This window comes from Sciurus carolinensis, chromosome 16 (assembly GCF_902686445.1).
Source record: "Sciurus carolinensis chromosome 16, mSciCar1.2, whole genome shotgun sequence".
NCBI lineage: Eukaryota > Metazoa > Chordata > Mammalia > Rodentia > Sciuridae > Sciurus > Sciurus carolinensis.
The window spans coordinates 17,531,294-17,559,224 of record NC_062228.1 but is presented as its reverse complement, the minus strand read 5'-3'; the positions used below and the strand labels follow the sequence as shown (position 1 = coordinate 17,559,224).

The 27,931-nt window shown below is 45.7% G+C and overlaps 2 protein-coding genes across 16 annotated transcripts; one reads left to right on the top strand and one right to left on the bottom strand.

The window, feature by feature from the left end:
• Positions 1-28: 28 nt before the first annotated feature.
• Tsnaxip1 (translin associated factor X interacting protein 1) lies at positions 29-16,269 on the top strand. 7 transcript variants are annotated; one of them, XM_047528502.1, is made up of 16 exons: positions 29-338; positions 4,218-4,314; positions 7,662-7,774; positions 7,918-8,044; positions 11,782-11,875; positions 12,340-12,536; positions 13,159-13,294; positions 13,808-13,977; positions 14,059-14,218; positions 14,295-14,425; positions 14,565-14,690; positions 14,831-14,983; positions 15,110-15,219; positions 15,422-15,548; positions 15,643-15,749; positions 15,962-16,269. In XM_047528502.1, the coding sequence occupies exons 1-16, from the start codon at positions 295-297 to the stop codon at positions 16,200-16,202; spliced, it is 2,133 nt and encodes a 710-aa protein (XP_047384458.1). In that variant the 5' UTR covers positions 29-294; the 3' UTR covers positions 16,203-16,269. The 7 variants fall into 7 exon arrangements, with proteins under 7 accessions (XP_047384458.1, XP_047384459.1, XP_047384456.1 ...); XM_047528503.1 differs by lacking the exons at positions 7,662-7,774; positions 7,918-8,044; XM_047528500.1 differs by lacking the exons at positions 7,662-7,774; positions 7,918-8,044; positions 11,782-11,875 and having other exon boundaries at positions 297-338; positions 12,340-12,445.
• Positions 16,270-16,370: 101 nt separating this feature from the next.
• Positions 16,371-21,599, bottom strand: Cenpt (centromere protein T). Of its 9 annotated transcripts, none has more exons than XM_047528933.1 (13): positions 21,437-21,594; positions 20,270-20,360; positions 20,041-20,128; positions 19,855-19,951; positions 19,626-19,762; positions 19,462-19,498; positions 19,095-19,243; positions 18,251-18,451; positions 17,899-18,060; positions 17,560-17,647; positions 16,861-17,037; positions 16,670-16,774; positions 16,371-16,591 (listed from the first exon to the last, which is right to left on the bottom strand). In XM_047528933.1, exons 1-13 carry the CDS (start codon positions 21,547-21,549, stop codon positions 16,468-16,470), a joined length of 1,569 nt encoding a protein of 522 aa, XP_047384889.1. In that variant the 5' UTR covers positions 21,550-21,594; the 3' UTR covers positions 16,371-16,467. The 9 variants fall into 9 exon arrangements, 7 of the variants coding, with proteins under 7 accessions (XP_047384889.1, XP_047384891.1, XP_047384890.1 ...); XM_047528935.1 differs by having other exon boundaries at positions 17,899-17,988; XM_047528934.1 differs by having other exon boundaries at positions 17,560-17,644; positions 21,437-21,593.
• Positions 21,600-27,931: the final 6,332 nt, after the last annotated feature.

Here is a 27,931-nt window from a genome sequence, read left to right as displayed (position 1 = left end):
CCTCTTGGCTCTCTTTCCTCCCCAGTGGCCGGTGCTTATCCCCCTGACTCAGTTCTGTCGCTAATGTCAAACCCGCTGTAGTGACTGACTCCCAGGACGCCCCGTGCTCGGGTCTGAGTCCACCTTTGCTTCTTGGTCTTCCTCCCTGCCAGCGGTCGCTGGACTGGGGGCGTGGCATAGCCCGGATCCCGCCCTCACCGTGGGGCCGCTGGGGCCTGGTCGCCAGGGCGACAAGCTGTACACTACCGCAGCTTCCTGGGCGGCGGGTGCTAGCCACCCACCTGCCCGTGGGTCATGGCCTCCCCGCCGTCGCGGCTCTACAGCTTCTCCAAGTCGAGGTAGGCGTTAACCGGGCTAAGGGCGGAGAGGGTGGCTTGAGTACTTCCAAAGAGAAAGATGACTCCTAGTCCCGACCTCTGAACTGCCTGCTAGCTTCTGTCTTTTGGGCTGGGGATCCAGCCCCACAGAATCAGTGGTGCAGAAACAGAATCCTAGCCGACTAGTCAGTCCAGAAGAACTTTACGTGCCAGCAAAAGGGCAGGTACACTTTATCATTAGTAATCACAACTATCTTGTATTGAACATTAATATGCCGAGTGCTTTCTATATCACGTACAACCCTCGCAATACTTCTATGAGGTAGTAACATCACCGTTTTAAAGAAATCTAAGTCTGGAGAGCTCATGTGTTTTACACATACTTACAAATGGTGGAGTTAAAATGTGAACCCAGGTAGGACATGGTGGTGCAGGCCTGTATCCCAGCAACTCGAGAGGCTGAGGCAGGAGAACCTCAAGTTTGAGGCCGACCTGAGCAACTTAGAGAGACCCTGTCTCAAAATGAAAAATAAAAAGGTCTGGGGATATAGATCAGTAGTAAAGCATTCCTGGGTTCAATCCCCAGTACAAAAAAAAAAAAAAAAAAAAAAAGATTTGAACCCCTCTATGTCGACTTGGGCCTTTAGCCATAGGGATAAACTGCATATCCCTATGGTGTTGGGTTTATGACAAAGATACTGTCGAATTGTGGCTGACTCTAGACAACCAGGCAGATCCCATGGCATTAGGGTAGCTCCTGCCTGTATTCAGGAGTACAACCTCTGAGCACTGTAAAATATGACCCTGAGCTTTATTGACACCCCCCCGAAAAGCCACATATATGGATTAAAACAAGAGAATTGGCTTTGGAGCATCAAAAATGGTCCTTAGTTGGGTACAGTGGTACACACCTGTAATCCCAAGAACTCATGAGTTTGAAGCAGAAGGATCATAAGTTCAAAGCCAGCCTCAGCAACTTAGTGAAACCCAGTCTCAAAATAATTTATTTTCTCTTTCTCTCTTTCACCCTTTCTTTCTTTCTTTCTTTCTTTTCTTTTCTTTTCTTTTCTTTTCTTTTCTTTCTTTTTTTTTTAAGTACTAGAGCATTGTAATACATTGGTACTCTACCACTAAACTACATCCCCAGCCCTTTTTAAACTTTAAGACAGGGTCTCACTAAATTACCAAGGCAGGCATGGAACTTGTGATCTTTCTATCTCAGCCCCCTGAGTTGCTGGGATTACAGATGTGCACCACCATGCCCATCAAAAAAGAAAAATTTAAAAATGACTGGGAAGGTAGCTCCGATGTAGAACTCCTAGGTTCAACCCATAGTATTACAAAAAAAAGTTCCATGACTGAGCTTCTATATCTCAAATATGAGGATGACACAGCTCACCACAGTCACTGTTGAGAACATTTAGGTAGAATATGGGAAACCCTGACCACAGCTCTTAAGTATCTATAATATGATTCTCAATGCAGAAAAGCCTGACTGCACCCAAACTCTAATCATTCAGGGTTTGCTGCCTTGACAAAAAGGCCTACAGAAGTCCCCTAGAACAGGAAGTGACAATTTGAAGATTTTATCCAGAGCTTAAATAGTAAGCTTGAGAAAGTGAGTTGTTATCCAGTATAGGCATAATCAAGGGCACTTCAGTAATCTACAAAAGGGATGGGAAACAGAAAGAGACTCTCCATCCATTTCAGGAAGAAAGCAGAATATAATCTTTGAGTGCTGAATTTGGTGGCAATACAAAACATCATTCATCCACCATAGTCTTCGTTTACCATTATGTAGTGATATACATTGGGTTGGACTGTTCCCCTTAGACCAGCAGTGTGAGTATCCTCTTCCAGCTCTCCTTGGAGCAGGGACAACATGATGGATAAGCCAGACCTTAGTACTGTAGAATATGTCAGCAAGATCCTCTAAAAGGTGCCTTCAAATCATATATTTCCCTGGGCAGGCATCTCTTCCTTAAGGACTTTTCTCCTTTCACCTTCATGTTCCTACGGAGTATGTTGGTGGTTGGAACTTACAGTTTAAGGTCACTCAATACCAGATATACTCTGAGAAACCTACTGCCTACCATTGGCTAAATAATTGAGTTCTCACCACCATGGATGTAAAAATATATTTCCCATTCCCCTTTGAAGGTTGGTATAAAATACTTAATAATAGTCTAAAGAAGCATCCTAGGCTTTTTGGATAAACTAGTGGATGCTTTTATTTCTTTTGTTTTTTTAAGTCTGTTTTTTACTTTTTTATTTATTTATTTATTTATTTATTTATTTATTTTACTTTTATCTTCTTTCATAAGAAGGTTGTAGAGTTGTATGATTGAAACTAGGTTTCTTCTCTATCTACTAAATTTTTCCACTTGGAAATTTCTTGTGATTAATTATAGAGTTCCCCTTGGGTTTTCTGCTTACTTTGCCTTTTGTGATGGTTACAGAATAAGCAAGAACAGAATTCGGAAAAATGGGTTGATCTTGATAGGAAGGTATTGATTTAACCCAGTGAGTAGATAGGGTTGATCTATTGTATCTTCTTGTTTTCCAAGATTGCCTGAAACCCATGTAAATCTGGCCAGACACCTTTATTTCTCCATGCTGGTTTCTTCTTCCTTTTTTTTTTTTTTTCCCACACTGGCTTCTTATTTCACAGGTTTCATCCACATTCATCCAATGTTAGAGATAATAAAGGATAAGGGTTTGGGTTGTTACTGATCCATGGAGTAGGACTGAGTAATCCACAGACAGGGTTTCCCAACTGGGTTCATGTGAATGCTCTCAAGTGCCCTGGAGTTTTGATAGTGCCAGTCCCATTTTTAGGGGTAAAGACATTGAGGTTCACAGGTTAAGCAGTATACCCAAGGTTGCCAGCTAACAAGGGGTATGAACACATAAGTCCACCTGGCAGTATACTCTACCCTATGGATCTCTGGAATTACTTCTTCCCTTTATTCTATCTGGGCAAGCCTGCCCCACTATGTAGTGTTCCCTGCTGACCCCTAAGTGCCTCCAGAACTTGAGCTAAGCTGTTTCTCCTGAATGTTAAAAACCTCCTTAGGGTTTACTATTCTCCCATCCTGCTGTCATAATATCTATGAAGCTTATTACAATTTATACAGTATTTTATTTTTGGTACCAAGGATTGAACTCAGGGGTATTCAACCACTGAGCCACATCTTCAGCCCTATTTGGTTTTTTATTTAGAGACAGGGTCCCACTGAGTTGTTTAGTGCCTCATGGTTGCTGAGACTGGCTTTGAACTCACAATCCTCTTGCCTCAGCCCCCAGAGCTACTGGGATTACAGGCATGTGCCACCACACCCAGATACACAGTATTTTTGTATACCTCACTTTTATTTAAACTTCACAGCATTGCAAGAGGCAAAGGAATAATTGTCTCCCCTTCTTTAAGAGAAAGGTAGACTGAGGGAGGTTAAATGTATGCCCACAAGTAGTCCATTTAGAACCCCAGATTTCAGGAAACCCTATTAGCCAGGAAATGGAGGATCCATACTCTGCATACCAGCTTAGACCCTAGTTCCTGTGCTGCTTTTCTGATATCACTGCCTTTGGGATTACCTCCTTAGAGCACATGAGAGTTTTGGACATGAAACCATTATCACAGCCACAGTGAATGAAATATAGATCCAGAGAGTTCTTTGGGTTCATGGTGAGGGTGTCCTGCTGCAAGAGTTGGTGAGACTCTGATGATGATGTTTCTGGGGATGCAGGAAAATGGTTTGGGTTCAGGGCCAGAGGCTTGCTTGGCAGCATTGCTGGGAATCTGGAGGCAGTGCTGGACTCTGATGGGATGGAAGGCCATGCCTTGTGTATTTGGGATGGATAGGAGGGCTCTCCCTACTCAACTTTTCCTCTATGCAGAATATACCCACAATCTTCAGGAGTGACGACAGATGATGTTCTTCGAGAACCCAAGAGCACCCAGAACCGCAAACTTTCTCAGAAACGAAAGACACTGGTTAGTGACAATGCCTTTTTGGAACCCCACGTGTCAACCCCTAAACCCTATCTGTCTGCCTGTTCGCAACTCAAAAGCACCACCATCTGAAACATGCCCACCCGAACAGCTTCTTCCTAGTCAGGATAGTGTGGCTCACAGGGGACAAGCCTCCCAGGCTTTGGGGAAGAAAGGAGTGCACACTGGTCACTTGATATCTGGAAGCCCTTCCCAGAGCCTCCTCCCAGGTAGAGCCCTCAGACTGTCTTTCCCTGAAACTCAGCATTCTGAAGTGAACTTGGTTTCTTCATCCACCCTGTCATACATCAGACACTGTGCTAGATGCTGTCATGGTCACCAGATCTCCAGGGTCCTTCAGTGCAGCGACTACACCTTTTTGTCTTTATGGCCCTAGTATTGATAGGATACTTGAGTGACTGCCATAAGTCAAGAGCTCCATAGATGCTTATGAGCAGGTAATGTAGAGTGAAGGGGCTCGAGGTATAACTTAGTGAGAGAGCACTTGCCTAGCACTGTCTGAGACCCTGGGTTTGATCCCCAGCACTAAAAACCTGCAAAACAAAATCTTTTTGCCTGAAGGCAAAGTTAAGGAAGATTTCTTGATTATGTGAGTTCCTCTTCCATTCTTCTTCTTTACAGTTTTTATATAAGAATGAAGGCTGTCTTATTAAGTATTGTTAGTGTGTGTGTGTGTGTGTGTGTGTTGCTGGAGATCAAACCCAAGGCCTCATGCATGAAGGTAAGGATCTACCACTGAGAAACATACGATCCCATTTTCCCATTTTGGGGCTTTTGTTGATATGATCATAGGATTGTTATCATTTAATCAACAAAACACCCATCGTTCAAATCTCAGAGGAAAAACACATTTGAACAAACATAACTCTAGCTCTCGTTGGAACACTGTGGACTGTGTGGTGGTTTTCCTTTTGTGTGTCCCTTGTGGAGGATTTAGGAACATATAGGCCTCCATGTGCCACACACATTGTGAGACTGAAGACAGTCAACATGGCATCCCTGTCGAGGGAGGAAAAAAAGAGTCAGTATGAACTCTTTGCAAGAGGAAATACAGTGCCCTCTATGTGAGCTCTGTCCTACTCCCTGCTTGCATCAGCTGTCACCTAACTATGGACCTCTGGCCAGGTTCATTTGCTAACTTTCTTCTGCGCGGCCACCTTAACCACCAGGGGGCGCCATTGCCCCATCTCTGCTGTCTCCTTTGGATCCCAGGGCCACCTTCCCATTTTCACCTGTAGGAGGAAGTAGAGAGCTTCAATAACCCCATCCCCAACCCGGGAACACTGCGTTCTGGCCACTGTTACAGGAGGCCATAGGTGCTGGAGACCTTCCCCAGCTGTTCATAATAACCTGGCAAAGACACAGCCACTACCACACTATTCGCACCTCTGCAATCAAAATAGGTGACCATGTTTTCTCACAGCAGAAAGAGCAAACATGAGTACCGACCTTTTGAAACTCTCAAAAACTTACTATTAACTTACCAGGATTAGGTCCCAGGTATCTTCCATGTTATTTTGTACTTTTATAATAATCACATCAAATTTTGATAGTCCTTCAAAAAAAAAAAAAACCTTTCTGGTTTGATCACTGCACCCAGCTTTTAAAAATCTTTTCATGAAACACATGGCCTGGAGAAAAAAATATGATCCTCTGTCCCAGTAAAGTATGCTTCTAGGGTTCATTATTCATTTGTTCATCAAGCATTTCTGGGTCCATAGTCATGCTGGTCCTGCTGGGTTCTAGGGACATGAGGGAAGCTGGGTGTGATGGGGGTGATATGACAAGTGAACAGGGCCCCCAGGGTTCAATCTCCAGTACCACACAAAAGCACTTGCAAAGCAATCAAATTAGAGATCACAGATGATATCTTAACTGTTTTTTGTTTGTTTGTTTGTTTTCAGTACTGGGGATTGAACCCAGGCATCACACATGGTAGGCAAGCACCCTACTATTGAGTGACCTCCCCAGCTTTTTAAATTTTATTCTGAGACAGTCTTGCAAGTTGTCAGGCTGGCCTCAAATATGCAATCCTACCTCAGACTTCTCAGTGGAGGTTACAAGCATGTGCCACCATGCCCAGCTGGTCTTAATATATTAATCAAAAACTATATAACTTGCGTTTGCTGATATTATGCAATGGAAATAGGAACTGATAATATAAAGATATCTCTAAAATAATTATCCATCTAGAAATTTTAAAATAAATTCATATTTTCTCTGATTTACTTGTTTCTTAAATATAATGTATCAGAAATAATGTTAAATCAACATATTCAAAATGTTTGGGACAAGGTCAAAGGAGCACTCACAAGGCATTTATTTAAATTGCTTAAAATACTTAAGAAGAAAAGCCTTAAGGAACTCCCTCTGTTTGCTTGAGAAGGAAAAGAACTGTCAATAAAATAATAATATTCAGGAAATAAAAACAAATAGATAAATAAGAAAAAAGGTAAGGTCAAGATCAAGGGAGAGCCCAGTGTGATGGCCCATGCCTGTAATCTCAGAGACTTGAGAGGCTGGGGCAGAAGGATAGCAAGTTCTAAGCCAGCCTCAGCAACATAGAGACCTTGTCTCAAAAAATTAAAAGAACTGGGGATGTGTCTCAGTGGCTAAGTGCATCTGGGTTAAACCCCCAGTACAAAAATAAAATAATTAAAACTACACACATACTTTCTACCACACATGCTCCACACATGCTTCTACCACTGCTGAAGATTCAAAATGAAATCCTATTGCCAGAGGACCCTCCTCACCTACCTCCCTTCCTGACAGAGGGTACAATTCAGTTTCCTCCCAGGGTTCACAGCTCCCCTTGCTGCATCTTTTCAGTCCTGTCAATCCAGGCTTGAAGGTGGGCCTGCCCTCCTTTCTCTCTCTTCAGCTGGACTGCACCTTGGTGCAAGGGCCTGGGCTCTCTGATACTCATAAGTATTCAGTACTCACTGACATACCTACAGAAGAGGATGGCTTGCCTTAACTGAGTTTCTAGCAGGTGCCAGAGGCTGTGTAAACCACACACTAAACTTTCTCATGGCATTCTCATCTCAATACAATGCAATGGGGACTACCATCTTCTCCTCTTCACAGATGCAGCAACTGAGACTCAGAGAAGTTAAGCTTGTGGTTATATGGCTAATAAGGGAGATCTAGGATTTAGCCCAAGCTCTCCTCAAACTCAAGGACAACAGTCTTGATTATGAACCCTATTAAGAGATGTTCTAAAAACAAAAACAAAAAACTACCAGGAGTATAGGGGGTGGGATGGAGAGGAACATTAGGAAGGGGAGTAATGTTGCCATAGTAACTCAATCTGTCCCTCCCTGAAGACCTTTCAGTTCTCTATGGGTGGCCACCTGTCCCCATGGCCCACATACACCAGTGGCCAGACTATTCTGCAAAATCGAAAACCCTGTTCAGATGACTCCTGGAAGCAAGTTGGGTAAGTCAAGGTCAGCCCAATGGTGGGTGATGGACTTACCAGGCCTTGTGCTGGCAGATAGGGCAGAGGCATGTGTTGTCCCAGACTGAGGGTACAAGGGCCTATGGGATGCTGGTGACATCTCAGTCCACCATTCCCTGCAGTAGCTCGCAGCAGTATCCCCTGAGCACTGCCAAGCCAAGGTACCTGGAGCAGCTAGAGAACTACCTACGCAAGGAGCTCCTTCTGTTGGAGTTGGGCAAGGATTCTACTCAGGAGCTGAGACTGCAGGTCAGAGCTACTGACAAAATGTGAGAAGGGTGGGAAGAAACCTCACTTACAGGACTAAGCACCTCAGACCTTTAGGGGAGACTGACCTCTCCCAGCTCTTCTGAGTCTCCTTCCCTGAAGAAAAGCATATCCTATGACAAAGTCAGCTAGGGCAAAGCTGTGGCATGGAACCAAAACTAGTGAGGCTGGAATTTGTTCATCTGAGTGAGGTGAACTGGATACAGCCTCTAGATCCTTCAGTTCTCCAGGACCCAGGCTGGGTCTATTGGGTGTCAGCAAATGGAGCCCAAATTTGGCAGCTAGACAAGCAGAAGTCACAGTGTCCACCAGCCCTGTAGTAACAACCCCAAGCTTAAGGAATAAGCTGAGAGAAAGAGACAGAGAGATCAGTCTAGATGCAACTCAGATTCTAGTACATATTAGGATATCAGAGAGACACTCAAATAGGGATGGTAACAGGAATTCCATGACTTCTTCCCTAATCTTTTTTTAAAATATTTTTTATTGTAGATGGACACAATACCTTTATATTATTTATTTATTTATTTTTAATGTGGTGCTGAGGATTGAACCCAGGGCCTCACACATGCTAGGCAAGCACTCTACCACTGAGCCACAACCCCAGATCCTTCTACCCTAATCTCTCTTTTTTTTAAATTTATTTAATTTATTTTTATTGTAAACAAATGGGATACATGTTGTTTCTGTTTGTACATGGAGTAACAGCATACCATTTGCTTATTCATACATTTACATAGAGTAATGATGTTTGATTCATTCCGTTATTTTTTTCCTTCCCCCCACCCCTCCCACCTCTTTTCCCTCTATACAGTCCCACCTTCCTCCATTCCTATCCCCCTTCCACCCCCCATTATGTGTCATCATCCGCTTATCAGTGAGATCATTCGTCTTCTGGATTTTTGAGATTGGCTTATCTCAGCATGATATTCTCCAATTTCATCCATTTGCCTGCAAATGCCATAATTTTATTATTCTTTATAGCTGAGTAATATTCCATTGTATATATATATACCACAGTTTCTTTATCCATTCATCAATTGAAGGGCATCTAGGTTGTTTCCACAGTCTGGCTATTGTGAAATGAGCAGCTATGAACATTGTTGTGGCTGTATCTCTGTAGTATGCTGATTTTAAGTCCTTTGGGTATAGGCCGAGGAGTAGGATAGCTGGGTCAAATGGTAGGTCCATTCCAAGTTTTCTAAGGAATCCAGAGTGGCTGCACTAATTTGTAGCCCCACCAGCAATGTATGAGTGTACCTTTTCCCCCACATCCTCTCCAACACCTATTGTTGCTTGTATTCTTGATAATCGCCATTCTAATTGGGGTGAGATGGAATCTTAGTGTAGTTTTGATTTGCATTTCTCTTATTACTAAAGATGGTGAACATTTTTTCATATGTTTGTTGATTGCTTGTAGATCTTCTTCTGTGAAATGTCTGTTCATATCCTTAGCCTATTTGTTGACTGGGTTATTTGTATTCTTCATGTAGAGTTTTTTTAGTTCTTTAAATATTCTGGAAATTAGTGCTCTATCTGAAGTATGAGTGGCAAAGATATTCTCCCATTCTGTAGGCTCTCTCTTCGCATTCTGATAGTTTCCTTTGCTGAGAGAAAGCTATTTAGTTTGAATTTATCCCAGTTATTGATTCTTGCTTTTATTTCTTGTGCTATGGGAGTCCTGTTAAGGAAGTCTGATCCTAAGCCAACAAGGTGAAGATTTGGACCTGCTTTTTCTTCTATAAGATGCAGGGTCTCTGGTCTGATTTCAAGGTCCTTTGTGAGTTGATTTTTGTGCAGGGTGAGAGAAAGGGGTTTAGTTTCATTTGGTTGCATATGGATTTCCAGTTTTCCCAGCACCATTTGTTGAAGAGGCTATCTTTTCTCCATTGCATATTTTTGGCACCTTTGTCTAGTAAGAGAAAATTGTATTTATTTAGATTTGTGTCCGTGTCCTCTATTCTGTACCATTGATCTACCTGTCTATTTTGGTGCCAATACCATGCCGTTTTTGTTACTATTACTTTGTAGTATAGTTGAAGTTCTGGTATTGCAATACCCCCTGTTTCATTCTTCCTGCTAAGGATTGCTTTAGCTATTCTGGGTTTCTTATTCTTCCAGATGAATTTCATGATTGCTTGCTCTATTTCCGTAAGGTACATCATTGGGATTTTAATTGGAATTGCATTGAATCTGTATAGCACTTTTGGTAGTATGGCATTTTGACAATATTAATTCTGCCTATCCAAGAACATGGGAGATCTTTCCATCTTCTAAGGTCTTCCTTAATTTCTTTCTTCAATGTTTTATAGTTTTCATTGTAGAGATCTTTTACCTCTTTGGTTAGATTGATTCCCAAGTATGTTATTTTTTTTGAGACTATTGCAAATGGGGTTGTTTTCCTCATTTCCCTTTCAGCTGTTTCATCACTTGCGTATAAAAATGCTTTAGATTTATGCATGTTGATTTTATAGCCTGCTATTTTGCTGAATTCATTGATGAGGTCTAGAAGTTTTCTGGAGGAGGTTTTGGATCCTCTAAATATAGAATCATGTCATCCGCAAATAGTGACAGCTTAAGTTCCTCTTTTCCTATTTGTATCCCTTTAATTTCTTTAGTCTGCCTAATTGCTCTGGCTAGAGTTTCGAGGATAATGTTGAATAGAAGTGGTGAAAGAGGACATCCCTGTCTTGTTCCCATTTTTTAAAGGGAATGGTTTCAGTTTTTCTCCATTAAGAATGATGTTGGCCATGGGCTTAGCATAAATAGCCTTTACAATGTTCAGGTATGTTCCTACTATCCCTATTTTTTCTAGTGTTTTGAGCATGAAGGGGTGTTCTATTTTGTTGAACGCTTTTTCTGCGTCAATTGAAATAACCATATGATTCTTATCCTTAAGTCTATTGACATGATGGATTACGTTTATTGATTCTACCCTAATCTTGACTGAAGTATTTACTGAGCCCCCAGACAAGTGCCAGGCCCTGGGCACAATCATACAAAAAGAAGTTACAGCACTAACAAGGAAGCAGAAGTTTGAAGGCACCCCACTAGGAGTAGTGGGGGTGGGACTCAAACTCAGGGCTGCCTCTAGATCCTATGCTCATTTCAGTAAGCAATGCTACCTCTCTAAAATTCCTAGTCTGCAAATCAAGAGGTCCCCACTTCACATCTGAGTACCCTCTCAAAAAAAAATCCCAATCTTTTTTTTTTTTTTTTTTTTGCGGTGCTGGGGATCGAACCCAGGGCCTTGTGCTTGCAAGGTAAGCACTCTACCGACTAAGCTATCTCCCCAGCCCAAAAAATCCCAATCTTAAAAAAAAAATAATAATAATCTTCCTGTGTTCAAATGGGATAGGAAAACACACCTCCACTATGAAGTCAGAACTTAAGGCAGGCTGAAATCTTCAACCTCTTCCCCCAGGATGGCAGGTGAGAGGTCAATGGATGCAGGAGCTAGAAGAAACTGGTTGCCTGGGAACCAGAGACAGGGCTCAGGCAGAAGGCCTGGCCCATGATGGTTCACCGTGCCTCACAGACAGCACCAGGAGAGTCCTAAAGGCAGCTGCTCCCCATGATGCTATGAAAGACTTGGTCATTCACTTGGGTTACCTGGGAACACCTCTGTGCCCAGTAAAGAAAAACACAAGTCCTTATCAAGGATGGCAACTATGAACCAAGAAGTGACAGTGACAGGTTTCCTTTTTTTTTTTTGCCAGCCTTACAGAGAGATCTTTGAGTTCTTCATAGAGGATTTCAAAACCTATAAACCATTGCTATCCTCCATCAAGAATGCATATGAAGTGATGCTGGGTAAGAACACAGCTCCCATCATGAGCCCAGTCTGCAATGGGTGCAGAGGATTCTATTCTTTCTAAAGCTCCACAGCAGGGATGGGGCAGCTACTAACTAGGCTTTGAGGTCACTTTTGCATGCACTGTTCTGTGATAGGGCACCTCAGGGCACATCACCTCCTCCTGTCCTTGAGAGGGAACCCCAGAAGAGTGAACACCTCTGGGAAGTGAGGTGGCTCCCCATCAGCCTCAAAAAGTATAAAGCAGGCTATGACTTAAGACTAAACACATAGGACTAAGTGTGTAGTAGCAACCCTGATCCTCATTTGGACTCTGCCCCAACTTTTAAAGCAAGTATGACTTTGAACAGGCAAGCAGAGACTTGGTATTTGCAAGTGATAACCACTTACCCATGACCTTAGGATCTGTCTCCTGGTTGCTATTCATGGTTCCAAAAGAACTCTCCCATCTCTCTCTGCTTAGCTCACCAAAGGGAGAAGATTCGTGCCCTGGAGCCACTGAAGGCCAAGCTTGTCACTCTGAATGAGGATTGCAATGAAAGAATCATGGCCATGAGAGCTGAGGAGAGGTACGAAATCTCCATGCTCAAAAAAGAGAAGATGAATTTGCTAAAACTCATTGACAAAAAGAATGAAGAGAAGATCTCATTGCAGAGTGAGGTGAATGGAAATGATGTACTTATCAAGTTCCTGAATTCCTGCCCTCTCCAGGTGACCTTGAGCACGGAAGCCACTCCTAACCCTTCCCCCAGAGCCTTTGTTACTTCTACCCTCTGCCCTGCTGCAGGGCTTAACACAGGTTTGGTGTGGCCCTGAGTGCCAGCAGACTTTCTTTTTTGTCGTTGTAGTAGTTGCTAGACCTTTATTCACTTATTTATATGAGGTGCTGAGAATTGAAACCAGTGCCTCACACATGCTAGGTAAGCGCTCTACCACTGAGCTATGACCCCAACCCCTCCAGCAGACTTTCTTCACAGGAGGAAGCACTGACATCTTGTTGGGTTTTCAGGAATGCTACTTTCCTTCTTCAATCTTTCTTTTCTTTTAATTTTTAGTTGTAGATGGACACAATACCTTTATTTTAACATGGCACTGAGGATCGAACTCAGTGCCTCACACATACTGGGCAAGCACTCTACCACTCAGCCACAATCGCAGCCCCTTTTCAGTCTTTCTTGTTCCTAAGCTGGGGACCACGCAACACCCATTCCAATCCTGTATTGACTGGCTGCCTACAGGGTTCCACGGAAAGCTCTCGACTACACAACCACTGTCCTAGCAGGTGTCCAAACTGAGGAAGAACTTGGCTGAGGAGTACCTGCGCTACCTCAGTGAGCGAGATGCCCGCAAGATCCTCATTGGAGATCTGAATGAGCTACGGTATCAGCGGGAGGACATGTCGCTAGCCCAGTCCCCAGGTAACCTGAGTCAGGATTCTCTTAGAGGGCTGGAGAGAAGTCTGCCTCTCAACACTCACCCCATTCATTCAAGATTTGTAATATCTGTTTATTCTGCGCCCATACATAGTGGGACATGTCTCTTTTTGTGGTGCTGGGGATTGAACCCAAGACCTTGTGCATATAAGGCAAATACTCTACCAACTGAGCTATATCCCCAGCCAGAGACATGTCTCTTTTACCAAGTAGGGTTGTGAATCTTTTGAGCAGGCCTGAGAATCATGGGATCATCATGGGAATACTGCTAGCAGCTGAGGTAGCCAGGGCTCCCTGTGGACTGGACAGGCCTGGTAACCCATGTCATAGGCTTCACTACTTAAGCATGAGCCTCTATGCTGCTAGCCATGTGGACAAGACCCAGCAGATCTAAGGCAGATAGGGCAGAAAGATCTTGGGTATGCCTGAATACTCAACCCAGGCCTGGGCTACAAACCCCAGAGCTAAGGTGACACAGGTTGACGGGTCCCCTGGCAGGTGTCTGGGGGGAGGACCCTGTGAAGCTAACCCTGGCTCTGAAGATGACCCGGCAAGATCTGACCCGCACACAGATGGAACTCAACACCATGAAGGCCAACTTTGGAGATGTGGTACCCAGGAGAGACTTTGAAATGCAGGAAAAGACTAACAAGGATCTTCAAGAACAGGTGCTGGTGGGCAAGCAGGGCCAGGCACGGTAGGGCAGGGTCAAGCAGGTGGGTGGCTAGGACCAATCACCTTGCCCACAGCTGGACAGTCTGAGAGCTGACTATGAAGAGGTCCGCAAGGAGCATGATTTACTGCTACAGTTGCACATGAGCACACTGAAGGAACGAGACCAGTTCTTTTCTGAGCTGCAGGAGATCCAGCGTACCTCCACACCACGACCTGACTGGACCAAGTGTGAAGGTAACAATAATCTTCACAGCCCCAGGGCCTGCTAAAGGACATGAACTGAATTCCATGTCCCTCTCCCCATCTGCAGATGTGGTGGCTGGGGGCCCAGAACGCTGGCAAATGCTGGCTGCAGACAAGAACAGTGACCAGCTGGTGGATGTGCTACTGGAGGAGATTGGCGAAGGCCGGCTCCGGGAGAAAGACTTCTTCCCTGGTCTGGTAGGGCATCCCTAGCAGGAATCTTGGGGTCAAAGTCAGAATAGTCAGACCATGCTACTAAGGAGAGTTGAGCATCAAAAGAGACAATCTGGGGCTCATGTCAGGTGGCCCAGACATGAGCTGACACCATACCTTCCAGGGTTATGGGGAAGCCATCCCCACTTTCCTTCGGTTTGATGGCCCTGTGGAGAACAAGAAGCCAAGCAAGAAGGAAGTGGTACACATCCTTAAGGATGCCTGGAAGGAACGTCTAGCACAGGAACAGGTCAGCTCTCACCAGTCATGCTGACATAGTGTGGCCTTCATATCAAGTCCTCTAGGGAGTCCCCTCATGGTGCTAGGGAATAGGGGAGAATCAGCCAACCCTGGGACAAGCTGACCCAGTATCTTCTCCCCACCCTGCAGAAAGAAAAGTTTCCAGATTTCTTCTTCAATTTCCTGGAGCATCGCTTTGGGCCCAGTGATGCCATAGCCTGGGCTTACACCATTTTTGAGAATATCAAGCTCTTCCGCACCAATGACATAATGAGTCAGTTCTATGCAGTCCTAATGGGAAAGGTGAGCTTGTATCTGGTCCTTACCTGGTCCCCTTGGGGAGACAGAAGGACCTTTGTCTTTGGCATAGTCCAGCCCTGCCTCCATTGCTCCAGGAAGCGGCAAATTAGTGAATGATTTTTTCTATAGAGGATGGAAAGTGTGTATATCAACCATAAGGAAACAGTAGCCCAGCTGCAAAAGGAAATGATAAATGCTGACAGTCAGAATGAGGGGCTACTAAGCATGGAGCAATTCAGGTAAGAGGCTAGTCCTTACCACACCAAACTCCAGCACATGTCCTTTGGCCAGGAATGCAGGGAAAAGGAAGCCTGGCAGGAATTGGCATAGCCTCAGAGGTTGCTGTCCTTCTAAACACTATTGGGGATGCCAAAGAAGGGTGTGGGGAGATGGGTAGGAAGCCTCTGTCGGTCCTCTGTTGGCCCTTTTGTCTCCCCACAGCACCATCCTTAAGAGCATCTTCCCCCTCAAGAAGGAAGAGCAAATTCAGGAGCTGATGGAGGCAGGGGGCTGGCATCCCAATAGCAGCAGTGCAGACTTGTTCAGCTACCGTGTATTGTTTATGGAGGTGGGTAGGGAGTCCAAGAACTTGCCTAGCCCCTACCCTACCCTTGACAGGCCCCCAGTCAATGTAGCCTCACCCTGCCTGTGGCCTCTTCCAGAATGAGGAGGGCCAGAGTGACCCATTTGTGCATAAGCTGTGGGAACAGTATGTGAATGAGAAGGATGAGTACCTACACGAACTAAAGCAGGAGCTGGGCCTGGAACTGTGAGTGACCCTGGGGCCCACAGGTGCACTTGGCCATTGGTGAGTCCTATACAAGACAAGTTCCACAGGGTGGCATCTTAGGCCCCTGGGTGCACTGAGCTTTCTGCTGGGTACTATAAGCTGCTCAAGTCCAGCAGAAAGGAGAACACCTTGAGTCTGGGCTACAGAAAGGAGGGCTCAAACCTGTCTCTCTTCTTTTTTCTGTGGGGCAGGCATAATGAGGTGACCCTACCCAGGATGCGTAGGGCCTTGATGAACATTGACCCCAGCCTGGACAAGCAGACTTTGAACACCTACCTGAGCCAGGCCTTTCAGCTCCCCATATCAGAACTTCCAGAGGAAGGCAGTGAGGAGGAGGAGGGCACTAAGATATGTCTGAGGCTTGCACTGGAACAACTCCAGATGGCTGATGTCAAGCGCATTGGGCCTCGGGACACAGAGTCTACAAGCTAGTACCATCATGGACAGTATGAGAACTCCAGTGCTGCTAATCCAATGTTCAGTATAAAACTGTTTGAACCCATACCATTTTCCAGACTATGTTGGGATGTTGGGTGGTAAGGGGAGGAGGATTTGGGCTGACGCCAGGACACAAACCAAAAAGCATAATATTCTATTTGTCACACTTTATTGATGCTAGGGGACAGGGAGGAGAGCTGGAGGGTTATGTGGAGCTAAGAGGCCTCAGGTGGGGACAGGGCATATGAAGGCCTGACCACTACAGAGCAGGGAAGACAGAGTTGCCACTGAATGCACAGGGGATGAGCAGCTGCCTGTACTCCAGGGGCAGGTGCCGCTCCACAAGCACGTACAATGAGACTTGGTCAGTGATCAGGCCCTGCCTGCAGCAGAGGAAGAGAGGGGCATAGGGAGCCAGTGCCAGCACTCCCACACCCAGCCTTCTTCTTCTGCCCACTTACCGTCGCATCAGCAGTTCCAGGTCTTCTGGCCTCACAGTCTTGCGACCAGCATGAGCAGCAAATACCTCCAGGTCATTGCAAAGTTGCTGGAAATACTTGTCTAGGCTGCCAAGAAGGTTGGGTTACAGCAGACTGAACAGTCTGTTCATAATCTGAGAGGCTCCCCCTGTACCCAGGTGTCCAGGACTCACCACTTCTCCACCATTTCAAAAGCCTTCCTCTCCATGGGCATCTTAGCATAGAAGCTAAAGAGTTTTATATAGTGGTTCAGTCCAGCCTTGTAGGAATCTTGACGGGGCCTGGAGCCAGCAGTTCGGGGTTTGCGGGGAAGTCTGGCTGATGCAGGCTCCAGAGTCTCTGAAGACAAGCTGGAGACAGGAGTGGATAGAGATGGCTAAACTGCTACTTGAAGAGGTCCCTAATCAAGGGTTAAGTCCTACCAGCTCCTGATAAAATTGAGTTCATGTGCTCCTTAGCTTGGACCAGCAATCCCAATCATCTACTGAGAGGCTATGGAGCCGAGGCCACACAGAAGCCTGGTGTTTCCCTGGACTATGTTCCTCCAGGTTGGATACAATGGCACTTGCTCAGGCCATTTTCTCCCCTCAGGAATCTATCACTGCCTGTCCCAATTCTGCTAATCCTCCAGGAAGCCCTCTCTGAATACATACTGACCTAGACACATCCACCTCACCCTAGTTCCCCTAAGCTCCTGGAGGTAGGCACCAGGATCAGATATGCCCTTGGGAAGTATCTCCCAGACTGGCTCAGGCTGCTGTGCTGGACAATCATCTACAGACCTATGGAAAATGGGATGAATACATGCACAGGGTGCCCAATGCTAACCCTTTCCCAAGAGGCCCATGAGTAACAGGGTCATGGAATCTTACACTGCAACACCAGGTGGGGGGGCTGTTTCAGGAATCGGATGCAGTTGCTTGGCCTGGAGGAACTCGGGGGTGCTGGCTGCCAATTCTGCTGCAGAAAAGGGGTAGGGTCATAGCAAGCTCAGGTTTGACCCATCTCACCCAGTTATACAGGTCCAGTGAAGTCTTGTCCTGTTTCTCAAGGGCCTCACCTAGCTCTAGCTAAGCAAGTACCCCTCAGAGTCTCCCTGGCTCCCTAATACTCCCAGTACCCAGAAACAACACAGGCAAGCCCCCTCTGTGTGCAGGGCCTGAATACAGCTGTTGCCATTCACCCACTGATCCCTGTACTGTGTTTCTTACCTGGCCTGTCAGAGGTGTTCTCATCCTCTGAAGATCCTTCTGGCTCCTCTGCCTCCACAGTTCCCTGGGAATCCTCTGCTTCTATTATCTCTGGAGCAGCAGCAGACCAAGGTTGCGGCTCCAAGAAGGATAAAGATGGAGCAGCAACGCAAGCCCCACTCACTAAGGAGAGACCAAGTCAAAGGCAGCACCAGGACAATGATGTGGAATCTTCTGGTCCAACACTGACACTGTTCTTGGGTGGAGGAAGAACCTCCAGCCAGAATGGTTTGGGGAACACAGCTCTGGGGCTTGAGGAGGGAAAAATTAATAGTGCTAACTTGCCCAAGCTAAGCCTGCCCTACATACTCACTGTGGTTCTGTAGCCCAGGTCCACTGCTCTGTGTCCCGTGCCCCATAGCCCTCTCAGCATCTTCAGTACCAGTAGGAAAGGGATGGGGCAGAAAGTGATGTACACTGGGGGAGCAGCCAACCAAGGGCTGTGAGAATGGCTGGGTGTCTTCCAAAACAGTGTCCGTTGGCAGAGTTGCAATAGGGGTTTTGAGGCTGTCACCTGAAGATCAAGAGCCAGCTGGCATTCATTGTATTCCAGGCTAACCTGCTGATGCTCAGAGTTGCCAGGGTTTGGGCAATTGGCCCCATGGATCTTCCCAGCCTGAGTGGTTTCAGAGAGAGATGACCTACACTCTAAACCTTATCTCCCTTCCACAGCTCTCACTGCTTACCTTCCTGCCCTTGGGTCTGGCATTCACAGGCCTCCACAGCTGGCCCACCTGCAATTGTTTACCCATACCCATACTCTTCACTTTCCTTCTGCCAAGAAACCTCCTCCTATTCTGGTAAACTTGACTTGTCTTAGGGAATCAGGAGGTCACCTCTAACTGGCTTGCTGATGGTGAATCCTGGCCTCTCAACCTTCTGACAAACTCCAACCACCAAACCACACCCCTTTCCTACTCTAGCCCTATAGTTCAAGGATTTGAGATTTTGGAAAAAACAGAAGTACTTAGACTGGGCCTCACCAAGGCCAGTGCCACCCACGGAAAGAAAGTAGCTCCTTATAGACCTGTTAGCCAGGTTCAAATGCTGTCCTTGATTCCACCAAGAAGGATACAACCCCAGAATGAGGAGTACCTCCAATGTGTCATAGGGAAGTACCTTCCTCCAAATGCTGAAAGGGGGAACCTCAGTCTCACCTGAAGGAGCTGAGGCCAAGGAATCATCTCGCAGATCCTGTAACAGGGCACCCACATCTACAGCCCGGCGGAGGGGAGGTCTGCGAGCCAAACCAGGCCTCTTCACTGACTGTGGCTGAAGAGGTGTGGCAAAGGACAGGTTGAGGGAGCTGGTGGTAGGGAGGAGGCACAAAGGAAAGTCAGGTACCAATGAGGCCCAATGTCCCCAAAGGATTCTCCTATCTACCCTTGGGGCTCTCATCTTTTAGAATGTGGTCACCAGCCTATGAGGCTAAAACCAGCAGGGATCAGTATGGCTAGATTCCATCAGTCAGCACCTCTCTCCCCAAGCCTCTGCTCCACCAACCCCCAAAACAGGGAATGGTACCTGGTAAGGGATGAGGCATCAGCATTCCCAGGATGCTCTGTCAGTGATCAGAAAGAAGATGTAAAAAGTTATTCAAGTCCATGAAAGCCCTCTCTCAGGCTTCCTTAAGCCTCTTCAGAGAACAGGAGGGAGAAGACAGTAACAGTTGGTGTCCTAGTTCACACCTTGGGAGTGAGGCAGCCCCTGGTCCACTTCCTGCTGAAACACTGACAATCTCAGCCTCTGCTTCTTCCTGCTAGGGGCAGGCAGACCTGCAGCCAGGGTTGTGGGGGGCTCAAATTCAGGAAGTTGTAGCTCCAGGCTGTGAGAACAGATCTTATCTCAGGCAAGAAGCCCAATTTTGGCATTTGGAGCCAAGAGGGGCCCAGCCCAGGAGGGAAGTTCACTGGATACCTGCCCCGACTGCTTTCCTTTCTGGAAGGTTGGACCACCTGCAGTGCTGGCACTGGCTTCACCACTGTCTCTGGCATCAGGATGGAAGATTCTGGGGCTGCACAATAGGACAGCAGAGGCTTCCTTGAATGCGGTATACTACAGGACTGTTGCCTATGTCTACCTGGCAGATTAGTGCCCACTCACCAGTTAGTAGGATGTTCTTTAGCAGAGTCCGGGGTGTCTGTTCCTCTAGATTACCACTGACTTGAAAGTGGGCCAGTCTGCCAATAGACTATGGGTGAAAGCACCATGCAACCAGTCTGTCCTTTTTTGCCTGGGGATTCCTTCAAGGTGGGCTCCAGATCAGAAATAGACCTGACAGCCCCAAGAAGGCAGCCTGGGCCCTATAGTGGTCAGTGGACTAGGCACTTACCCTGGCTCCATGGGAATGCTGTTTGGCAGTTGTCTTTGTTCCACTATTCAGCCTCCTGGAGGAAGGTGTTTCAAGTAGGGCTCTCTGGGCACTGTGTAAAGACCAATTTTCTGAAAATTATGTAAGGGAGTGGGAATGACAGGCTATATGATTCAGAGACATGTTTTCACCAGAGGTCTTGGTTTAAAGCCCTTTTCTTTCAGGGATAGGAACCCAGAAACCACTTGTGCCTTCCATAGCCTTCATGTCAACAGGGATGTATGTGAGTGAAAGAGAGTTATCTATTAGGTATGGGAAGAAAGGAACTATGATTGATCCAGCCAGGGTGAGAGGCTGAAGAAGGCTTCACAGAGTGACTTCAGTAGAATCATAAAGGATAAGTAGAGATTAGCCATACAAACAAGAGGAGTAATTGGAAGAGCTTCCACTCTAAACACTTAAAAAAAATCTATTTGTTTTTAATCTTTTAAATTACTTGTCAGGGTCTGATGGGAGCCTTCAATGGGTCACCCGGTTCTGTCTCCCCAATCCAGTAACTCACAGAACCACATACACTTTCCCTGGACACAGTTCCTATCTCATCATTCATAGGTAAAAAACCTATCACAAATGACTTCCCATTCCTTTATAAGGAAAAGGACTGAACTGTCTCAAATGCCCACTTCTGCACTCTCTGCCCCATGAGATCACCACAACCCTCTCCCAGGAACACTCCCACTCAAGTCAGGACAAATTCCTGCTCCCTAGTAAAATATCTTTCTAGTTCCTGCCTCCTGACTTCTACAAAGGCTGTTCTCTCTAGCTCCATTCCCATCTTTCAGCTGGGAGCTACAGAGTAGAGCTGAATGTGCAAGGAAAGGTGGGGAGCAGATGTCTGGACACACCCTGGGTGGTGTGGGTGAAAAAGCTTAGAACACTGAGCGAATATCCACCTTCAGCGGTGGAAGACCTCTGGTGCAGTGTTGGACTGTGTGGTCCTGAGGCCTGGTTGTCTGGAGCTCCAGGGAGGGGGCACAAACAGCTTGGACGAGCGGGGCTGGGGGAGTGAACCAATTCTCAGTGCCCTGAGCTCTGCTCCTCTCTGAGACTGCTGCCCTTTCCAAATATGGTTGGAGTTGGACCCCACCCAGACCCCACTCCCGGGTCCTTCTAGTTGCCTTCCCATACCCAGCCCCGGCACTCCGGAGACGCCGCGGGGTACGCGAATCCGCGGTATCCAGCACTCGGCGCAGTAGCGTGCGCGTGGTAGGCTCGCTGTCCGAGTTGTAGAAGTCTGCCATCCTCTCCGCCTCCGAACCTCGCAAACGCCCAGGAAGTCGCTGGCACTGCGTTCCCGCCGCCGCTTTTAAGGGAGATCTCGCGATGCTTCCGCACAGTCCCACGGGAATTGAAGTTCTCACCTTAACCGCGGTGCGCAGCGTGTGCCTGAGTGATTGCGGACTCTGGACTCTGGTTTGGAAGCAGCCTTTCCAAACGTAAGGCTGGGCAACTGTATGCAGCCAGTCCAAATTTTGGCTTCCTCATCCATAAATTCAGGATGAAACCCACCTAATAAGGATTCATGTGCGTGCGCGTGTGGTGTTGGGGACTGAACCCGGGGGTGCTCCACCACTGAGCTATACCTCCAGTCCTTTTAATTTTTTATTTTGAAGACAGGGTCTCTAAATTCCTGAGACTGACTTCGAATTTGCGATCCTTCGGGCTCAGCCTCGCGAGTCGCTGGGATTACAGGCGCGCGCCACCTCGACTGACGCATAGGCATATTTGTGTTTGCTATTAAAACAAAACAAACTTTGGGTGTGTTGACTCATGCCTGGAATGCCAGTAATTCAGGAGGGAGACTAAGAAAGCGCCAGTGGGAAGTCAGCCTCGGCAATTTAGCGAGACCCTATCAAAATAAAAAATAAAAAGGGCAGGGAGCCGGGCGCCGTGAAGCACTCCTGTAATCCCAGCGACTTCGAAGTCTGAAGCAGAGGAATCACAACTTCGAGACCAGCCTAGCAATTTAAGGAGACAATTTAGTGAGCCCCTGTCTCAAAATAAAAATGACTAGGCATGTAACTCAGTGATAAAGCACTCGTGGGCTCAATCACCAGTGCCAAAAAATAAAAAGTGCTGGACTGGGGTATAGCTCAGTGATAAAGCACCCCTGGGTTCCATCCCCAGTATTTGGAGGGCAGGGAAGAGCAAAGAAAAAAATAGATTCTAGCTTCTGAAAATAACAGAACTACCTGGCTGCATACCCATAATCTCAGCAACTGGATGGGCCAAAGCAGAAGGATCACAAGTTCAAGTTCAACCTGGGTAATTTAGTGAGACCCTGTCTCACCAAAAAAAAAAAAAAAAAAAAGAAAAGAAAAAAGAAAAAAAAGATAGAAAAGCATGTCAATATTCCTTGCTTTAAAAAAATTCCTTGTCATTTATGCTTGATCTGTTTTATCTGACAATTTTGTTGATGGGGGGAGAGATCACAGGAATGATCTACCTCTTAGTTACATTCCCAGTCTTTTCTAAAAATTATTTTGAAAAAAAAATTAAAAAGGAAAAATAGTTATTTTGAGACATGGTCTCCATAAATCCCCTGGCTGACCTCAAACTTGTGATCTTCCTGCCTCAACCTGCCAAGTACCTAGGATTACAGGTGTGCACAATAATGTCTGACTATCTGACTTAACTTGCGAGCTCTTTGCAGTCACATTTCCATGGTCACTACCGAACAACTAAACCCAGTTGTTTGGTTTCTTAAATATATATATTTTTAGTTGTCAGTGGGTCTTTTATTTTCTTTATATGTGGTGCTGAGTATTGAACCTAACCCTCACACATGCCAGGCAAGTGCTCTACCACTGAGCCTCAACTCCAGCCCTGCAGTTGTTTTTATCTATGATCCTGAGGATTGAACCCCAGGGGCTTGAACATGTGCTTTACCTACCATTCAGAAAGGCCCAGACCTTCCTTTTGTGTGTGTGGTACTGGAAATTGAACCCTGGGCCTTGCACATGGTAAGTGCTACCACTTAACTTATATCCCCAGTTCTAGTCCTTGATTTTGAGACATGGTTCTGCTAAATTGCCCAGGTTAGCCTACTTTTTTTTTTTTTTTTTTTTTTTTTTTTGAAGAGATGGATACTGGGGATTGAACCCAGGGGTGTTTTTAACAGTGAGCCACATCCTCAGCCCTTTTTATTTTTTATTTTGAGACAGAGTCTCACTAAGTTGCTTAGGACCTCACTAAATTGCTGAGGCTGTTCTCAAACATGTGACCCTCCTGTCTCAGCCTCCTGAGTCACTGGGATTACAGATGTGTGCTACTGTACCCTGCTGGCCTCAACTCTTGATCCTCCTACCTCAGGCTTCCAACTAACTGGCATGTGCCATTACACCTACTACATGTTTAAAATAAACAAACAGTTGGGGCTGGAGTTGTGGCACAGTGGTAGAGCACTTGCCTGGCATGTGTGAGGCCCTGGGTTTGATCCTCAGCACCACATAAAAATAAAATAAAGATATTGTGTCTATCTACAACTAAAAAATATTCTAAAAATAAACAGCTGGTCACCATGGTGCATGCCTTTAATCCCACCAACTCAGGAGGCTGAGCAGAAGGATCAGAAGTTAGCCAGGCTTTAAGCAACTTGGTGTGACCCTGTCTCAAAAAAAGAAATAAAAAGGAGGCTGGGGAGATAGCTCAGTTGGCCGAGTACTTGCCTGTCAAGCACGAGCCCCTTGGTTCGATCCCCAACACCGCAAAAAAAAAAAAAAAAAAAAAAAAAAGGGTTGGGGATATAGCTCAGTGGTAAAGCACCCCTGGGTTCAATTCCCAAAACTAAAAACAAAAAACCCAAACAAAAAATGAAGTGTCTAAGTGAGGAAGTGAGGAGAAAGGAGTGAGGAAGGATTGGCAAGAGCCAGACTATACAGGGTTTTGTAAGTTCTATGAAGGAATTTGGAAAGTATTCTAAATGGACTAGAAAGTCACTAGAGAGATTTAAGCAAAAGTGTGACCTAATCAGATTTTTTTTTGGCATCCATGTGAAGAACAGATTATAGAGTAGGCAAGATTGGAAACAGATATGTGATGAGGTTCTTGCCTTTCCACAGCAAACACAGGGCCTTGCATTCTCTACCACTGAGCTGCAACTCCAACTCCCTAGATATACTTTGAGTGTAGAAGATTAATTGTAGATTAAAGGTGATTTTGTGTACTGGAAAGTAGAGTTTATTGAGCATAATCTTCAATATTCTGCATAAACTTTTTTTTTTCTTGTACTAGGGATTGAACTCAGGGGTGCTCAACCACTAAGCCACATCCCCAGCCCTTTTTTGTATTTTATTTAGAGACAGAGTCTCACTGAGTTGCTTAGTGCTTTGAGGTGGCTGAAGGTGGCTTTGAACTTGTGATCTTCCTGCCTCAGCCTCCTGAGCGGCTGGGGTTGCAGGCATGCACCACAGTGCCCAGCTCTCTCTTCATTTTTTAAGCAAGGTGAATCTTAAGACAGGTAGGAACTGAACCATATCAATAGCTGTAAGACAATGAAAATATATAACAGATATAATGATCTTTTGCTGATTTTATCTCTACACATTTTACAAAAATTTAAACAAGTAAAAAAGTGTGAATTCATTTAGACACAATAGCACATGCCTGTTATACCAGCTACTTGGGATGCTGAGGCAGGAGGATCACAAATTCAAGGCCATCCTAGGTGACTTCATAAGACTCTTTAAAAATAAAAAATAAGCCAGGCACAGTCCCAATGTCTGAGTGTTGGAAATAAGTCACTTTAACCCCCAAATTGTCCTGTATTTTACTAAAACATTTTAAGCTTGAGTCCCCTTTGTGAAAAAAAAAAAAAAAAAAAAAAAAAAAAAAAAAAAAAAAAAAAACAATAAACAGCTGGGCACAGTGGCACATACCTGTAATCCCAGTAGCTCAGGAGGCTGAGGTAGGAGATTTGCTAGTTCAAAGCCAGCTTTAGCAATTTAGCGAAGCGCTAAGCAACTCAGTGAGACCCTGTCCCTAAATAAAATACAAAATAGGGCTGGGGATGTGACTCAGTGGTTGAGTTCCCCTGAGTTCAATCCCTGGTATCCCCAAACAAAGAACAATAAACAAAAAAGAAGTATGGGTTAGGGGTTGCTTTAATCCCAGCTACTGAGGAAGCTGAGAAGGACTGCAAGTTCCAGGCCAGCCTCACAATTTAGGGATACCCTCCCAAAATGAAAAATAAAAAGAGTCAATGGCATACTCCTATAAACCATTCAAGAGGCTGAGGCAAAAGGATTGCATGTTCCAGGCCAGCCTGGGCAATTTAAGGAGACACTATCTTAAAATCCAATTTTAAAAAGGGCTAGGACAAGGCTGGGGTTGTGGTTTGGTTGTAGAGTGCTTGCCTACTATGTGTGAGGCACTGGGTTTGAATCTCAGCATCGTATTAAGTGAATTAAAAAAAAAAAAAAAAAAGGTCCAGGTGGGGCATTGGTGGCACATGCCTATAATCCCAGCAGCTCTGGAGGCTGAGGCAGGAGTACTAGTTCAAAGCCAGCCTCGGCAATAGCCAGGTGCTAAGCAACGCAGTGAGACCCTGTCTCTAAATAAAATATAAAATGGGGCTGGGGATGTGGCTCAGGGGTTGAGTGCCCCTGAGCTCAATCCCTGGTTCCCCTCCCAACCTCCCCAACCCCCACTCCACAGCACTTTTTTTGTGTGTGGTGCTAGGGATTGAACCCAGGGCCTTGTGCATGTGAGGCAGGCACTCTACCAACTGAGCTATACCCCCAGCCCCACCACTTTAAAAAAAAAAAAAAAAAAAAAAAAGTCCATCAACAAGTTAAAAAAAAAAGGGCTAGGACATAGCATAGCAATAATTTATACTGGGTTCACTCCTCAGTACAAATTAAATTAAGTAAATACAAGGGTCTGAAACCAGCTTAGAGAGTGTTCCTTATGATGGGCTGACAGATCTGACTCCATGAGAATGTTTTTTTTGTTGTTTTTGTGGTGCTGGGAATCGAACCCATTGCCTTAGTGCTTACAAGGCAAGCACTTTGCCAACTGAGCTATCTCCCCAGCCCATCCATGAAAATGTTATAGACCAGACTCTAAGGGAAATGACTAAACAGACTCCATTTTGCTCTGAGAATCCATGTTATGTAGGAAGTAAGCTTCTCCCATGGGAACACCCTGCCTCTGTGCCCATGTCAGTTACTTTAGTGTGACATGATTAACAATACAGAATGATAATTCCTATGTAAAGAAAAATTACTCTTTTGATTCCTATTGCTCCTAAACAATGTACCATGTGAACAGTGATTGTGTGGATGTTAGTAACCATTCTTTGTACCTAGGTAAGGGTCATTTTGACCCACTTCCCCTCTGTCGATGATCTCATGATGTTAATGTGTAATTTCGAATCATAGCAACAGACACTTATGATTAATGTGACTTTTGGTATAAGAACCCCTACAACCCTGTGGTCAGGGCTATTCTCCCAATAGCCATTTTTTGGGGCATTGTGTGAGACAGTCAGTCGGCTTAATAAAGACTCTCAAATTTGAACTTCTCAGAGGTGATGTGTCTGTTCTTCAATTGCCCCCATGACATTCCTGGGTTCAATTCCCAGTACCACAAAGAGGGGGGAGGTCAGGAAAAAGGGTGAAGAAGGGCAAGATAAAAATGGGAGAAATGGAGAACTCTGCAAAGAAAGGCTAGTTTGCAGGTAATTCTAGTCTATTGTCTGACTCCTCCCACGTTTTCACAGACTCATTAGGCTTTAAAACATTTTCTCCCAAAGATGTCCAGAGGGAAAAGTGTTTACAATGATGTCCTTTTGCTTAAAACCCCTCAACGGTTCCCAGTCACCTGCAGAATAAAATAAGAAAATTCTCTAACATGGCCCAGTTTGGTATCATTCAGCACTTCTGCTAACCTGGTTGTCTGCTCCCATGCCTTTTAAGGGGCAAGAACAGGCTACAATTCCAACCAAGGGTTTAAGGGTTCTCTTTGTAGCCCCTGACCACCACCCCCCCTTCCATTTTCTCCTCTGCCTTATTCATTCCTTTGTAACATTTATTCCTGACTAGCCATCCATTTGCAGCATTCACATCTCTTATTGAAAAGTCAGATCCTTATCCCTCTAGGGATTCAGGCTCCAAGAGGAAGAGGCCTGGTCGTTCTAGCTCCCTGCAACTCCCTGCACTATGTACTGCAAATAGTTGCCTACTAGTGATTTAGATTGGTAAATGAGTCAAAGTAGGTTGTCTGGAGAGTCTCTAAGGCAGAGAAAGTGGTTCCTGAACTCCTTCGGGTCACCGAGGCCCAGGTTTCCTCCTCTTCCTCGCAAGAACGCGGTTCACTCAAAAGGCATTCAGGATTTGGGGACAGCTTCTGGCAAGTAGCACAACCTCGCCCGAATCCTGATACGCAGTAACCGGACCTCTTCCTTAGGCGGCGCTCGGAGCCACAGACGTAGAGTTCCCGCGAAGCATCACGGGATTCGTAGTCCGTAGGCTCATACCCATAGCGCTTGCGTACAGCTTAAGCACCCCCCCGCCCCCCCGCCCTTTACACCCAACCCCGTTAGGATTCCGGGTCCATATAAGTAGCAATTCCTGCGATAGCATTCCACCAGAACACACTTCTTTCGTCTGCTAAGGATGAGCC